Consider the following 15,409-nt stretch of genomic DNA (forward strand, 5'->3'; position numbering starts at 1 on the left):
CTATATTAAGTATGTGCATACCTTGCAAGATCTTCATGCCCATCAGACTGTTTTTATTTTACCTCGACCTCATTTCATGGATTAATGAAGAAGGTTAACTTTTTGGTGGTTAAGTCCATGTATCAAAAACTATAAGCAATAGGTCTACTATATTTGTTGTATGGAATGATTGTAAGGTGTACATGTCCAACAGGCAGGTGTCATCTCTTGACCTCATTTTTATGGTTCAGTGGTCAAAGTAAAGTTTTTGTGTTTTGGCTTTTTTTTCTAATATTATTAAGTGACGTGCATATGATCGGTAAAAAATAAACTGGACAATTATTTTAGTTGAAATATATAGAGAGTCTGTGATTTCACTCCAATGTATAATAGCATATATTGTTTTTAATGAGTAATAAATTTTTTAATTTGTAGGTTGACTTGATGAAAATATGTGTTCAACACAATGAAATTCTTCATGATAATTTCCAGCAATTGTCTCCCTTGTCACAGGTATTTAAATAAAGTTAAAATCTGTAAGCGTATTTAATCAGTTACTCTTAAAGTCATATGAAATGAGTGGCTGGTGAAAGATAATGTTTATCCAATTCTTGAACCAATGCATAAACCTAGGTTTCTGTGCATGATTTTATCATTTTTTGTGCAAAAATATCGTATTATTGTAAAAAATTTTCTTTCTATGTCTGTAACATGAAGTAAAAATATGGCAGCTCATTAATTGTCATGTTTTCAAGCCGTAGTTTACCGATTGTCACCTTATAGTAAACAATCAACAAAGAAGCATGGATATTGAGCATGTGTATAACATGAACAGTCAGATAATACTGATTCAGTGACAGATCCATGCATATTGTGATCATCAGATTTTTACGAGAAGGGTCACACTTAGGTCACTTTGAATACGGATAATATGTTGTCGCATTGCTTCCGGGAAGCAAGCAATTAATAAAAAGTAGACTTCTTCTAAATATGGACAAATTAATGATTTTTTTTCAGAAAAAAGTATATTTACATAAGTTTAATAATGACAACTATCCATTTTGTTATAAAAATATATGCATAATGTTTTTTTTGGAAAATGACGCAGTCATTGTTCCATTACTGGCGACCTGAACTTCATTACATTTCTCTGCCTACCACGCTTGGTTTCGTATTTACTATTTTTCATACAAACTGGAATCTGCTTGTGTTATCATTATGCATGATCATTGTGTAGTAATCAGCCAGGAACCAGTTTACAAACTAACTGGTTTCTGCTTGTATTTCACTACACTCGAACAAAGTGTTGTAGTTTGACAGGAACCAGTTTAGAATTTGTAAACTACAAAACGTAATCGGTTATTGATCATTCCGTTTTGGTGTTTCATACCGACTTATATGGTTTGAATAAGCTTAAGCCCCTTCAAACATTAATGTGATAGGTATATTAAAGACTGTTTTACAAAAGGATGGAACTGTTTTGCTTTCAAAGTCGTACTATAGTGATATCTGTTATGTACGGATTTCCACTCTCACCGGTTAATTTCTTCTTTTACACGTGCTTTTGAAACTTCCTGTTTAAACATCGCAAGTTTTAAAATTGTTTTTTGAGTGAATTAAACTTATTGAAACAATCATGAAGCATTCCAGAATCATTTTCAAGCAGTTTCTTTTTCTCTTTGATGATGGAAAATATGTTTTCTCAAGAAAATACCGCAAACGATCGCAGAGGAATTGAAACGTACAAGTCAAGTCAGCACCTGAATAAATTGGCATCTAGTCAAATCGGCACCTATTTGACGTCAATTCGGCATCCAATAATATTTGTTATAATATTTTCTATTCAATTAATTAATAACAGGTACCAAGTACATAGTGAATTCACTGTGAAATCCACCGTCACTCACTGAATATGTTGTTGTGTATTTGGGTAAACAACGAAACCAAAGTGAATATGTTGTTGTGTATAAGGGTACAGTAAACAACGAAGCCTTTACCCAAGCTATTGTTTTAACCATTAGACAATAATTAAAATAAAATGGAAAACTATGAGTCCCTTTCAATAAATCAAACTTTCATGCCAAATAATTAGCAAATTTTAGGTGTTTTTTTCAGTAAAGTTTAAACAGCATTAAACAAACAATCCTGTAAAATGCTCAACTGGTTAAAATAATGCATAAAAATATCCAATATCTCATGTATTAGTCCAAATAATAATGACGTCTGGCAAGGCTATTTTATTTTTTTTCTGGGACGCCTTCCTTAGACGTTCGTAGGAAGGCTTCGTAAGAAGGCGTCCCAGAAAAAAATTAACATAGCCTTGCGGTCATAAGAAGGTGTCCCAGAATAAAATTTAAAAAGCCTTGCCAGACGTAATAATTATTTGGACTACCGTAACGGTTACTCATATATATATATCATTAAAAATAAGCCAAAAAAGTCATTTAGTTGAGAAAAATAAATATATACAAAATGTACGTGAACACCCAAAAATGTGAAAGTTAGTATTAAACTCTTTTTGCTTAAATACTGAAAAAAATTCTGGCAACCCCTTTCTTATTTTTACTCTTTTTGCTTAAAATACTGTTAAAATATATATTTAACATGGGTGACGAATTGACTATATCCAGTGTCGATTTAACCAGGTGCTTATTTGTCCAGGTGCCAATTTAACCAGGTGCCGGTTGACTAGAATTCTTTGACAAATGTTTGAAATTACCTGAGTTTCATTAGACCTTTGATAACAGTAACACAAAGATTATTTACTTAATATTTTGTGGGAGAAGGGGGTTCAGACTATGTGGTATCAGGTCTGTTCGCGCCCAATACATTTTCACACCCTACACGTTCGCACGTTCACACCCAAGGTCCGTTCGCACTCTTCTCATTCACGCCCAATTTTAATTCAAATTCAAGTTGAATAATTGGAAAATCATGATTGTTGTTTTAAATTGCAATAACAATACGCTATCCAAAACACGATTAAGATTTATTCAACACAAACACTCCCCAAGGGTGACTGGGGAATAGAAATATGGTCACTTGGTCTTCTCCCGACCGGCAGTAAAACGCTTGCTGAAGTGGGGCGTCCGTTTGGCTGTGCGGGATGTATCAAGTTCGCAGTCACGTACGGTCAGAAGGGGGACGTTAAATCTGATGCCTCGTGTAAAGAGAGTGCCACGATGCTCTTTGCACGTTAAGAACCCTTGCAACAACTCTTTAAGGGGTCTGTAGGTGGCCTGTTGCAAGGCCAAATTTCTGTTCCTATCCAATATTATACCCTCTTTTTCAAGTGGCAGTCCAAATTTCTCCGACCATCATCCCAGATGGCCTCTATTGTATCAACCTACCTATTGTATTTATTGTGAACTTGTTCTCGTCCTGAATATGCATGAAATATTTGCCACTGGACGTTAAGCAACCAACAATCAATCAATCAATCAACACAAACAAAAATGCTGTCTCACTTTATTTTAAGACAATGACAACAATTATACTTATAAGAAAACACTTGCTTACAGTGTTATTAAACACAAAACCAATTAAGATTGGGTGCGAACATGTAGGGTGTGAAAGTGAAAGAGGGCGAACATGAGTTGGGCGCGAACAGACCCGGATTCAGACTATGTACCATTGAGAAATATACAAGCCTTTCTACGGTATTCATTTGTACAATTCAGGTAGTCTTGACCTATTCATTTGTCTTAAAAAAAACAGCCAGTTGTCACCTTCACTTCACACACACACATATACGAATATCAATTATTTGCTTACGAGACATGTTGCATTGTTAAACTAATTACGGTATGTGAAAATCAAGACTTGCATAAAAACTATCCCAATATTAGAGACAGTGGCATCATTTTTCTTCAGAGCTTTCAGCTCTTTGATTTCTTTGAGGTTTCATATGGCTTTCATAAAATTTTGTATTTAGACATGCACTGAAAGTTCTTTTGTAATCAAAACATTGATTGCAGACCAGATATTGGTTTAATTGAAACAAGACGTGTTTAGTCCTCACAGGGACAGTAATTAGAAAACATGATATTAGATTTTCTAATTATAATAGTAATTTCTCATAAAAAGTTGCTAGAATGAAAACTAATCTTGTGTATAAAATCCTGTATGGATTTTTGTCATATGAGCAAAATCAGTTTTAGAAATTACCTAGAGGATTAAAAAAATCCTTTGAATCTTTTAAAATTTTGTTTGAAATAATTATCGGTACTTGGAAATCTTCTGCAAAGTATTATTTTGGGTTTAGATAAAAATAAAATATTGAGCACATGATAATTAGACAGCAAACTAAAAAGACACAACTCAGTTACTGATGGGATATTTGATGAACATTTGGGTGGAGAGTTGTCTCATTGGCACTCACACCACATCTTCCTATATCTATATAAGATATTCATTGAATAGCCAGATGTAAGTCTTAATCCAGGTTGATTTTAATTTTAAAATACAAGAATAACCAAATATTGTCTACATATTTGAAATATTTTTAGAAGGCTTAAAGAAACAAATAAATCAATAGGCAGTACTGTTCAAATGTTTAAAACATTTCACAAGCTTAAAATTTAAAAAAAAAAGTATTGTTCTGCAAGAATAATAAAGTCTAACACTATCATTACTAGCCATCAGGTTTTTTTTTATCAAGTATACAGAAACTACCTGTTTATGTTGTAGCTGATGAGAAGATGTTGTCCCAGTGTATTGACACAGTCAATGGTGGCCCTGCATGACAAAGGAACAATATCACTTGACTTGGCTATACAGCTTCTTCAGGTATTTTTTGCTTTATACACACACCTGTACTCAGGTATTTTTTGCTTTATACACACACCTGTACTCAGGTATTTTTTGCTTTATACACACACCTGTACTCATAAATGGGAGAGGCTCTGGATGATGTCAAGAGTATTTTTTTTGTAGGTTTGAACTATTTCACACCTGCCAACTATCCCACTTTGAGCGGGAGACCCTGATCAAATGGTGAAATTCCAGAAATCTCCCACTTGCCAGTCCTCACCTGATTGGGATTAAAGAAACTCCCACCTTCCAATATTATAAACCAGAATTACTTGTATTCATTCTTCTTGGGACTCATATTAGGATTGATTTTATCAACATATTTTCCCTTGTTAAACCTTACTTGTTTGAGTTCTACAGCTTGATCCTTGAGAACAGAGGGATATTTTCGATAAAAGGGCATAGTTCTATAATCAGGATGGCATTGAGTTTGAGCATTTTGTTAATCAGATACGGTAGTTGATTACATCCTAATGACTAAAGAGAAAGTATATAACAGAAGCTTTGATTGCTGTTTAATAGACAGTCTCACCAGCTGTCATACCACATCTTCTTATTTTCATATCACAATAATTACATTAGATGTATGTTTCATTAGAATACATTATTCTGATTGGCTAACTGCACATCACGTGTTAGTCCTTAAGCAATTGCATTACACAATAAAACTTATCATTTATGATGACATGAGGTCCCACAATAAGGTACACAGGTAAATTAAATAAAAAGTTGATGTAAATCGTGTTTGCATCATCCTAGCTAAAAAATGTAATTTTAAGTATTGAATGCTTCTTTTTGTAACTTCATAGGGTTGTAAAAGCGTTGACAGTGCACACATTTTTAGAATGAAGCGCTTCCGCGCTTCATACAAAATGTACTTCGACAATGTTTTTACACCCCAATAATAAAGTCATTCAAATCTTAAATAATACTTGAAATGAATTTATAATTTCAACATTATATTTCTATGTATATATGTATAAAAAAGAAGATGTGGTATGACGTTTAATGAGACAACTCTTCACAAGAGACCAAAATGACACAGAAATTAACAACTATAGGTCATCGTACATTGTAGCTTGTTTTATTTTTTTCTTGCAGGGTACAAGCAGCAGTGGAGAAATGTATAAAAATACTCATGTGAAAGAATACCTGGAACTTTTGTTAAATGGTAAAAATTTGTTTTATATAGAAACATGATGAGAACTCCAATAAAGCCTAAAATCTAATTGAAATTAAGGAATGCACTTAAAAAGAATTTTTATTAATACTAATCCTACAAATACTGTGGTGAATTCCTTACTTGGCACACGTTTACATATATCAGAATTAAGAAATAATTCATGGAGGCAAATTCTAATTTTTTTCTGAGCGTTGGCTAGTGATAAAATTAACAAACATCATGTCTTAGGGCCATGTGTAAATATATCACAAATCTATGACTTTTATGAATTATTAAGCGAGGGTGGGCATGCTATGTGTTTGACTGTTCAATTTTATCCACTGATAAACTAAAAAAAATTTTTATAAATCTGGAGCTTGCAGGAATATTTTGTTTAATAACTGCTATTATTAGCTAGAAACAAAAGTGGTTCTTTCATTTTGAATCTCAAACCCAACATTTGCCATTTTTGATTGCATTTTTTTGCTGCTTAGCTAAATTCATATTTTTACTAAGAAGCCATGTTGTCTTACTAAAATCATATTTAAATGTGCAAGGAATGCAATAGAATAGAAAAAAGCAACACCTACCTCAAAAATCAAATGGTAGCTCCCTTAAACACAATAGAAAAACCTTCAGCTTTGGCGTTTTCATTTGTATGACGTCATGTTTTGAAATGACTTTACTGTGCCAAAAACAATTATAATGGAATTTCGTGGATTGTGAGTTTATGTGGGAGGTATATTTTAGCAGCTTTTTTTATGCACATCTCTGAGTCTTTGATAAGTACAGATATATCGAAAATTTTATCACAGTGTTTGTTTGCGAAACAAAAGACGCACGTTGTATTAGAATTTTGTATTACCTATAAAGAAAAATTACCTACAGACATGCCATAACAAAAAACTAGGGTAGGATCAAATGCAAAGAACTGATCTGTTGTGTACAAATCATTTTACTAGATAAAAATTTTAATTTTACTTATTCTTGTAAACGGCATTGAAGTAAACTTCTATTATGTAGATACACAAAGAAGATACATTTTTGAAGAGGCTGTTGTAAGTATGATCAAGTAATTAGTTGAGCCCTACCCCTCCCCCCATCAAAGAAAAAAAACAAAAAAAAAACATCTTGAATGAATGCCTGCTAAGAATGTCAAAGCTAGCATGAATTTAATGTGTTATCTAATGTGGTGCTTCTTGTGCTTTTCAGTCCCTGCTGTTAAGTCAATGAGGACTTTAGTTTGCACTGTGATTGTCCTTTGTTCCTGCATCAATCTGTCTATCTGTCAGTCCAGAAAATTAGATACTACTGTGGATTCAATTTTTTTGTGGGTACCAATTTTTGGGGATTATGAAAAACTTAAAAGTTCAAGGACATAATGCCAATATGGTAGCAGCTTCAATATTCCTTAATACTAAAATGACAACAACAAAAATTTCTAGTTTGAAATTCTCATTGATTTGTTCATGCTTCTTTAGAACATGAGAAGCATAAACAAATATTGTAACTATTATTCTTTTTTAGATAAGCAAATCAAATATCTTTGAAATAGAAATACTAATGTTATAATACACTGCATGTAAATTTGAAAAATAAGATTTCCTCATTTTCTAGTTCCTAAAATGTTATTACAATTTATGAAACCATTCATGTCTATCACTTGGTTATATTGAATAGTATTTGTTTTAATCTGGAATTGTTGATGTCATGATTGGATTAAAAAAAAAAGTATCATCTTCTTCTTTGTGTACATACCTGCTACCTATAATGCCAACAATTATTATTTATTTTAGGTTTTGTTGAGTGAAATATATATTAAAAGACTGGCTGATCAAAAATCTGTGATATCAAAGAAAAGAACAGCCCCTCAAGTTTTACAGTTGGTAAGTACACTTGTCGTTAGTATTTTCTCAAGTCAGGAACCTCTAGTCTTTGTTAGTCTTGTGTTTTTATGCCCCACCTACGATAGTAGAGGGGCATTATGTTTTCTGGTCTGTGCCTCCGTTCGTCCGTTCGTTCGCTTCAGGTTAAAGTTTTTGGTCGAGGTAGTTTTTGATGAAGTTGAAGTCCAATCAATTTGAAACTTAATACACATGTTCCCTATGATATGATCTTTCTAATTTTAATGTCAAATTAAAGTATTGACCCCAATTTCATGGTCCACTGAACAAAGAAGAAGATAGTGTGAAGCTCAGGTTAAAGTTTTTGGTCAAGGTAGTTTTTGATGAAGTTAAAGTCCAATCAATTTGAAACTTAGTACACATGTTAACTATGATATGATCTTTCTAATTTTAATGACAAATTAAAGTATTGACCCCAATTTCACGGTCCAGTGAACATGTAAAATGATAGTGCGAGTGGGGCATCCGTGTACTTTGGACACATTCTTGTTTTTTAAATTTTGGTTTATTTGTATGTTTGTCGTTTAGTGTGGCATCCATTTCATTGAACTAGTATGCATTATTGGTCTGCTAAAGATTTGGTTTTTGTGGCTGTGGCATATTAATTTTGAAAAAAATGTCAAACAAAGGTTCTGTTAGTCATTTTCAATATGACCAAAAGGATTGGAAAATTAACTTGTTGCAACAATGGGAGTGTCTAGTACTGCATATTTCTACCATAGTAACTAAAAAGGGGAAGTTTCCAGAAGACCTGATTATTGGTTTGACTTTATTTGTATTATCCATAATGATTTATAGACATTAAAAGAAATTAGAATAGCTTCATTTGATAAAGGAGTTGATATATTTAATATTTTAGCCCGCTGATGAGGGCCATTTTGGAAGAAGATACAATTGGTTGGATTATTTGCCTCCCTTTAGAGGGCCTGAAGATATGAAAAAGCCATGTCAGTATATTTTACGTGGAAGTCCTACAACTGCTCGGAGAACTGGTTCAAATATCAGACAGCATGTGTCACATGATCATTGTAACTGCGGTTTGTGTTTCGAAGACCTTCTTAAATTACAGGTAATTAGTAAAAAAAATTACTGGACATTGGAACTGGCAATGTCAACACAATATTAGTTTGTAATTAGACTTGTTAAGGTGAAACCACTAATTGTAGGTCAATGACATTTGGTATGCAGTTGTATTAGCATTATGCAAATCTGATTGCCATGGAGATTATTTACTTTAGTCCTGACTCCTCAGTCATGGTCTATTGACTTTTTCCATAGTTTATATATTAAAAGGAGTAAGTTCGGTAAGTGCCATATTTGGCCCCAATTGTAAACTTCATGGTTACAAGACAATAATTGTTTTAAGTTGCCTTAAAGACATGTGAGAAAGTTAAACAGGGCTGTTTTTGTCAAAGTTTAATTCTAACACGTTGATTTTTACATCCCAAAAAGGTCAAGATAAGGGATTTTGGTGAAATTTGTCAAAATCAGCTGGATTTCAACCAAATAAAGGACCAGGAAACATTATTTTAAAAGATCTTTGTTGTCGACGTATGCGCTCTATGTTTCCTGTCAAATAATCTTTGGAAATTTACCCATTTTCATTGATTTTTTCGTGAAAAATTAATATGCATACAACTTGTGACGTCATAATGAAACGCAGAAACGTAAAATTTTCAACAGAATGGTTTATATCCTATCTAGTCAATGTATTAGCTATAATTTATCGTGATATTGGTCAATAAATCCGAATATGAAATTTACGCTAAAAAAGGGGGCCATTTTAGGACCTTATCGAACATACTCCTTTGAAGTGAGGTGAGACTGAGTGTAAGAGAATTGGTATACACTTGTATTAGAATTTGCACATCTCATTTCCATAAAGATTATTTGGCAATGTCCCTTTTGTCAATAGCTTATTTTAAGATAAATCTGTTATAATTATAAAGGCACTAACCTATATATTTTAGAAAAAATGGCTACAGTAAATTAAAAACACCCAGAAAAACCAAGACAAATTCAAAAGAGACAAATTACTTAAGGATGTTTGCTTTTCATGTATTTGAGTTTTTGTCAGATTTTAGAAATCCTCTGGTTTTATCCATTTGAATGCCTTAAAAAATTTGCCCATGAACCCCCATTTTTCTTTTCATAAATCTTTTACATGTATAAATTTGTAAAAATTTTATAAAATTTTATTTATTTATTAATAGTTTTTGAAAACTTTAACTGGTCAATGATAAAGCTATGAAAAATCAAGAGAGAACATTTTCCTGCCAAAATTTCAATGGCTAATATCTCGAAAACAAGCACATTGACCCCTATATTTTTTTTGCTTTTTTGATTCCTCAATTAATCTCCTATCAATATATATTAGTGTTATGAAAAGTTATTTATTTTGAAACTGAGCAGCAAACTTCCTTAAATGTATCTGATCTTTTATCTTACTGACATTTATATGTGTCTGATCTTTTATCTTACTGACATTTATATGTGTCTGATCTTTTATCTTACTGACATTTATATGTGTCTGATCTTTTATCTTACTGACATTTATATGTGTCTGATCTTTTATCTTACTGACATTTAGGAGATAACTGTATTGTATTTTAAGCTCCGACGGCATCAATTGGGGATTTGATGGTTGCAAATTAAGTTTACTGGCGACGCGTTAGCGGAGACAGTAAACGGGTATTTGCGACCATCAAATCCCCAATTGATGCCGTCGGAGCTTAAAATACAATATTGTTATCTCCATTCTAATGAAACTGACAGAATACAACATTAAAACATGTATTTAGAATTTGTCATATGCCGTCTGCGCTTGCGCGTACGTCCCATAGCATCAATTGTCAATTGATGCCATGTAAATAAGTGACGTTATCCAATCAAAATGAACGTTACAACTATGTTGCATTAGAATTATATGTGTCTGATCTTTTATCTTACTGACATTTATATGTGTCTGATCTTTTATCTTACTGACATTTATATGTGTCTGATCTTTTATCTTACTGACATTTATATGTGTCTGATCTTTTATCTTACTGACATTTATATGTGTCTGATCTTTTATCTTACTTACATTTATCTGGAAACAGTTCATCTAACATTAAATATGTTCCTGCATTTATATATTTGTCTGATCTTTTCAGAGTTTGTTATGTTTTCCTAAAGCAAGTGAAAGTTTATTGAACAGAGCATTAGAATTGTTGGATCAAGACAATCTGGTTCCTGGTCAGGATTCTATACTGATATTGGTACTGTTAAAAACTAACAAGCAGAGGGCAACAGATATTTTGGTTCAGAAATATCCTACAGTTATTTTGGAGTTTGGGAAATGTGTAATGAGTTCTGACAGGGAACAGGTAAGCATGGGATACAGTTTTAGTTCCCTGATTGGAATGAATTATATATTTTTTTTATTCTTGCAGTGTAATTTGTGTGCCTTTACGGGTCAAATTCATATTGACTGATTTGAGTCACATTCTCATATTTGATTTTTGTCTTGCCTGCAATGATAGTCACAGAATGAATATATAGACAATAATAGTGCATTGACTTGACATATCAACGATATAAGGATGAGGCTTAGAAACGGGGAAATGCGAGGCTGTGCCGAGCTTTTTCCCCGTTTCAGGCCGAATCCTTATATTGTTGATATGTCAAGTCAATGCACTATTATTGTCTTTATACTGCAATCTGAAAAAAACATTTTCAATTGTTGTTGAATGCGTTAAGGTTATTTATTTGATTTAAATATTGGGGGAAATACCCTTTAAAAAGGCCTCGCATCATACTCACGGATAAATATACAACACAATGAAATTTACATTCACCTGTTGAAACCAACACTCGATGGTGAACGAAATAGTTTGAGTATGGACATAAATATCAACCATAAGCATAAAACATAATGATTTATAGGTTTCAAAATAATAACAAATGAAATATGTTTTTCCAATAATATTGCAAAAGAAACAATGTTGAGTCGTTCCACGCATCGTTGTATGCATTTGAAACAAGAACAGGTTGAAAAGGTCGTATGAATAATTCAATATTATTTCGTCAATTTCTATTTAAATATTCATGAGGAAAAGTAATATCGGGTCAGTGACTGTATATGACATAGAAATATACAGTCAACACATTTTGACTGCTCAAATAGAACGTAAGTGCAGTATAAAAGAAAATAACCATCACTTGAAGTTAACCAATCAAATTGTCACTCTTTGTCCCCCTGTGCACAAGCTTTAAAACCATGTTAGCTCAAGTTTTATTAAATGTTTTACAGTTTCACCAAAATAAAAATAAATAATGGTGCTTTAAATCACCCAAGATATATGTTTATGACTCAGAATTATTTTACTGCAATTGTCAAACTCAATTTTTTTCCTACCCTTTTTCGTATGCAACCAGATTTGACATACTATGGATTGTTGGTACATGTATTACTCCCCCACAAATTTATGTTATACCCTTTGGACAAATAATATAAAAATAAGGCTGTTTATATTTACATTGCAGAGAAAAATAGTTTTAGACAGTGTATACAGAGCTCTCCAACATCAGATAGGGAAACCAGATGACAATGAACCAGTTTATCTCCAGTCATTGAAAGGTAATTTATGTCAATGTGTCAATTTGGCACAACATATAATAATAATTATAACTAACAAGGTCTGCTTTTAGGAAATAACCTGTTCAACAAAAACAAGTTTAACCCTGCCACATTTTGTATGTGTCTGTCTCAAGGCAGGAGCCTGTCATTCAGTGGTTGTCTTTTGTTACATAAATTAGGACATTAGTTTTCCCTTTTATACCTGACTATGCTGTACAGGATTTACTCATTGTTGAAGGTCATACAATGACCTCTAGTTAATAATTTCTGTGTCATTTGGTCTCTTGTGGAGAGTTGTCACATTGCCAATCATACCACATTATCTTATTTTTATAGTTTCCGTATTATATCAGTCTGCCTCTTCCTTTAACCATACATGTCAAGTGACATGATATTCGCGTGTAATACACGCTTTTTCAACGGTTTACACGCGAGGATTTTGTCACATGGCGTGTACACGCTTTTCACCACTTTACACGCAATTACACGCTTTTTCGTTCTTTTCATTTTTTTGGTCGTTAGTGATATCGCTATTCTCGGGTTTTTTCCTTATTCCGTGATAAATACCGAAAAATTCGAAGTAGTTTGGCTGCCATTTGTTTATTTTTCTATATCATGGACAACAGTAAAAGGTAAGTAGTTTGTGATTAGTTTTAACGATTTTGTGGCTTTGTTTTAAATTCAGTTTATAGGGGAAATGTGCACAGAAAGAGGTCACTTTCAGGGCCTGTACCGTCGTCTAAAGTGTCGATTGTTCAGCCAAAACGATGTGTACGGCAAGATTCAAGATTTATAAATTATGGAGTTCGAGTTTAAATGATCGAGTGACAAGTAACGCATAATTTGTGCATTCTATGTTGCAATGATAAAAAAACAATACATGTGAGAGGAGAAATACAATGTAGCTATTTGAATAAGCATTTAACATGTTTATCTAATGGAAGTCAAATTTATAAAACATTTTTCTTTTTCAATTTCAGTTTCAAATCTAGCCAACACGGCAACAGAATTCTACAGGCCATAGGGAGAAAAATATCACAGAACTGTTGGATCAGCTCTCATTGTACCAGCTTTCTTCTGATGAACTACCCAGTTTTAACCAGGCAATAGCAATGGGAGCAATGACAGAGATAATAGATGACATTTTACATTGCCAAAAAAACCAAAGCATTATGACATTCTTTCAAATCTTGATGAAGCTAATTCAGTCAAATATCAATTCCTACTGTGGGAGAGCCTTTTTAATTATAAAGAAATTGACACTGAATTCTGATCAGAACTTGACTATGTTACATTTGTATTGTGTGCTGTTATCAAATAAATGTAAATAAATTTGAAACTGGCAGTTTTTTTGAATATGTGTCAAGTGGTGGTGCTTTAAAAGCAACATAACAGACCACTGTTTAATACAATAAAAGTTCACAGTAGAGTATATATTGTTTTTTTATATTCACAAATTGGTATGAAATTATGAACATTACCACATTCATATTAACAAGTCCGCATCTACGTCACGCGTTTTTACACGCTTTTTGACATGTCATGTCATGTCATGACATGATTTCCCATTGTCAGAGGTTGACATGTATGCCTTTAACGATTAATCAAAAGTATGCATACACATTTACTCCTTTTTCTGGATTGAACATCACCAGTAACACTCAAAGTCAAAACCTAGAAAAGGGACAAGTGAATTAATTGATGCGGATCCTTAAAACCAATTAAATCTTTATATATATAAGTCATTACTATCCAAAAATTGACTTTACCAGAAATTGTGAAGTTGTTTTTTGTAAGCTTTACAAAATTATTCAAAAAGACAAATCTGGTTAAAAATATTTCTGGCTCAGAATTTATAATTATTCTCAGTAATGATTTCCGAATTTACAGTATACACCTGGGGAAAATACTTTTGACATGAGCTCAAATTAGCCTTCTGTTTTTTCATAGAATGTATGATAAAGATTTCTGTTCACATTAAGTAAAAAATATGAAGCATTTGAGAACCCCAAAAAAAACAACCAGAGTTAATAAAACAATGCAGCCAGTTGAACTGTGTAGAGGTTGAAAAAGTAGTATCATGAGATTTAATCTTTAAAGTTAGTTCTGTAACATGAATTTGATCAAAACTAAGAATCTCTTTATATAGTAATAATAATTGAGGACCAAATGAAATTTTTTTGATAAAGACTGAACAAAATACCATATTTATTTTGATTATTCCTAAACTTTTTTTTTTAAATTTTTAGATATACTTGACTTCCTAGCAAGAACAACAGGACCAGAAGAATTTTTAAATTTGTTACCAGACAATGGAAATTTTCTTTTTTTTCTACCATACATATCCATGAACTGTGAAAAACAAAAACAGGATAATCTAATACAAGTAATAAAGAACAAAGGCCGACAACTCCAATCAACTACATCATAGCAAAATAATGTAAGCTAGGTCACATCAGTTTCAGGTAGATCAGGGATTTTCTTCATCACAAAATAGCAAAACAAAAACTGTCTAGGTCAGTAATAAAATATGCAAATTTTAAGACAGGGATGCAATTCAATTGTAAGAATATTCATTTAAATGAACAATTTTGTATAATTTATATTATGATGTCGAGTGTTTTTGCAAATACATAATATTTTCTGTTTGCGTCAAATTATTTTTAACTACGCCATTCAAGGGGAGGAAACTAATGATAGAAGACAGAAAAGGATATAAAACAAATATGCAAAAGAAAATGTTGTATTACCCCAAATTTTACTTTTGTCTGGCCTAGATAAAGTTAAAAACACAGTACTAAGGCTTGCTGTTTCTAGCAGCATCAACAATGTATCAAATTTAACTGTTCAGTGTATATTCACTTCTGTTAATATGTCTTTTGATTGTTAAGCAATTTCAAATGATATTTTGTAGTCTGTCTTTCTATGTTG

The 15,409-nt window shown here is 32.4% G+C and overlaps 1 protein-coding gene across 1 annotated transcript in view; it reads left to right on the forward strand.

Annotated features, from left to right (window-relative positions):
• Nucleotides 1-14,919, forward strand: part of LOC143057385 (BLOC-2 complex member HPS3-like) — a 35,792-nt gene extending 20,873 nt beyond the window's left edge. Inside the window, exons 13-21 of the mRNA XM_076230690.1 lie at nucleotides 415-492; nucleotides 4,669-4,767; nucleotides 5,893-5,962; nucleotides 6,977-7,011; nucleotides 7,750-7,839; nucleotides 8,717-8,926; nucleotides 11,013-11,225; nucleotides 12,385-12,478; nucleotides 14,728-14,919. Of these exons, the coding sequence (XP_076086805.1) occupies nucleotides 415-492; nucleotides 4,669-4,767; nucleotides 5,893-5,962; nucleotides 6,977-7,011; nucleotides 7,750-7,839; nucleotides 8,717-8,926; nucleotides 11,013-11,225; nucleotides 12,385-12,478; nucleotides 14,728-14,909 (1,071 nt within the window). The 3' untranslated portion in view covers nucleotides 14,910-14,919. The remainder of the gene's footprint in view (nucleotides 1-414; nucleotides 493-4,668; nucleotides 4,768-5,892; nucleotides 5,963-6,976; nucleotides 7,012-7,749; nucleotides 7,840-8,716; nucleotides 8,927-11,012; nucleotides 11,226-12,384; nucleotides 12,479-14,727) is intronic.
• The last annotated feature ends 490 nt before the right edge of the window (nucleotides 14,920-15,409 follow it).

The sequence above is a fragment of the Mytilus galloprovincialis genome, chromosome 13, assembly GCF_965363235.1.
Source record: "Mytilus galloprovincialis chromosome 13, xbMytGall1.hap1.1, whole genome shotgun sequence".
NCBI classification, from domain to species: domain Eukaryota; kingdom Metazoa; phylum Mollusca; class Bivalvia; order Mytilida; family Mytilidae; genus Mytilus; species Mytilus galloprovincialis.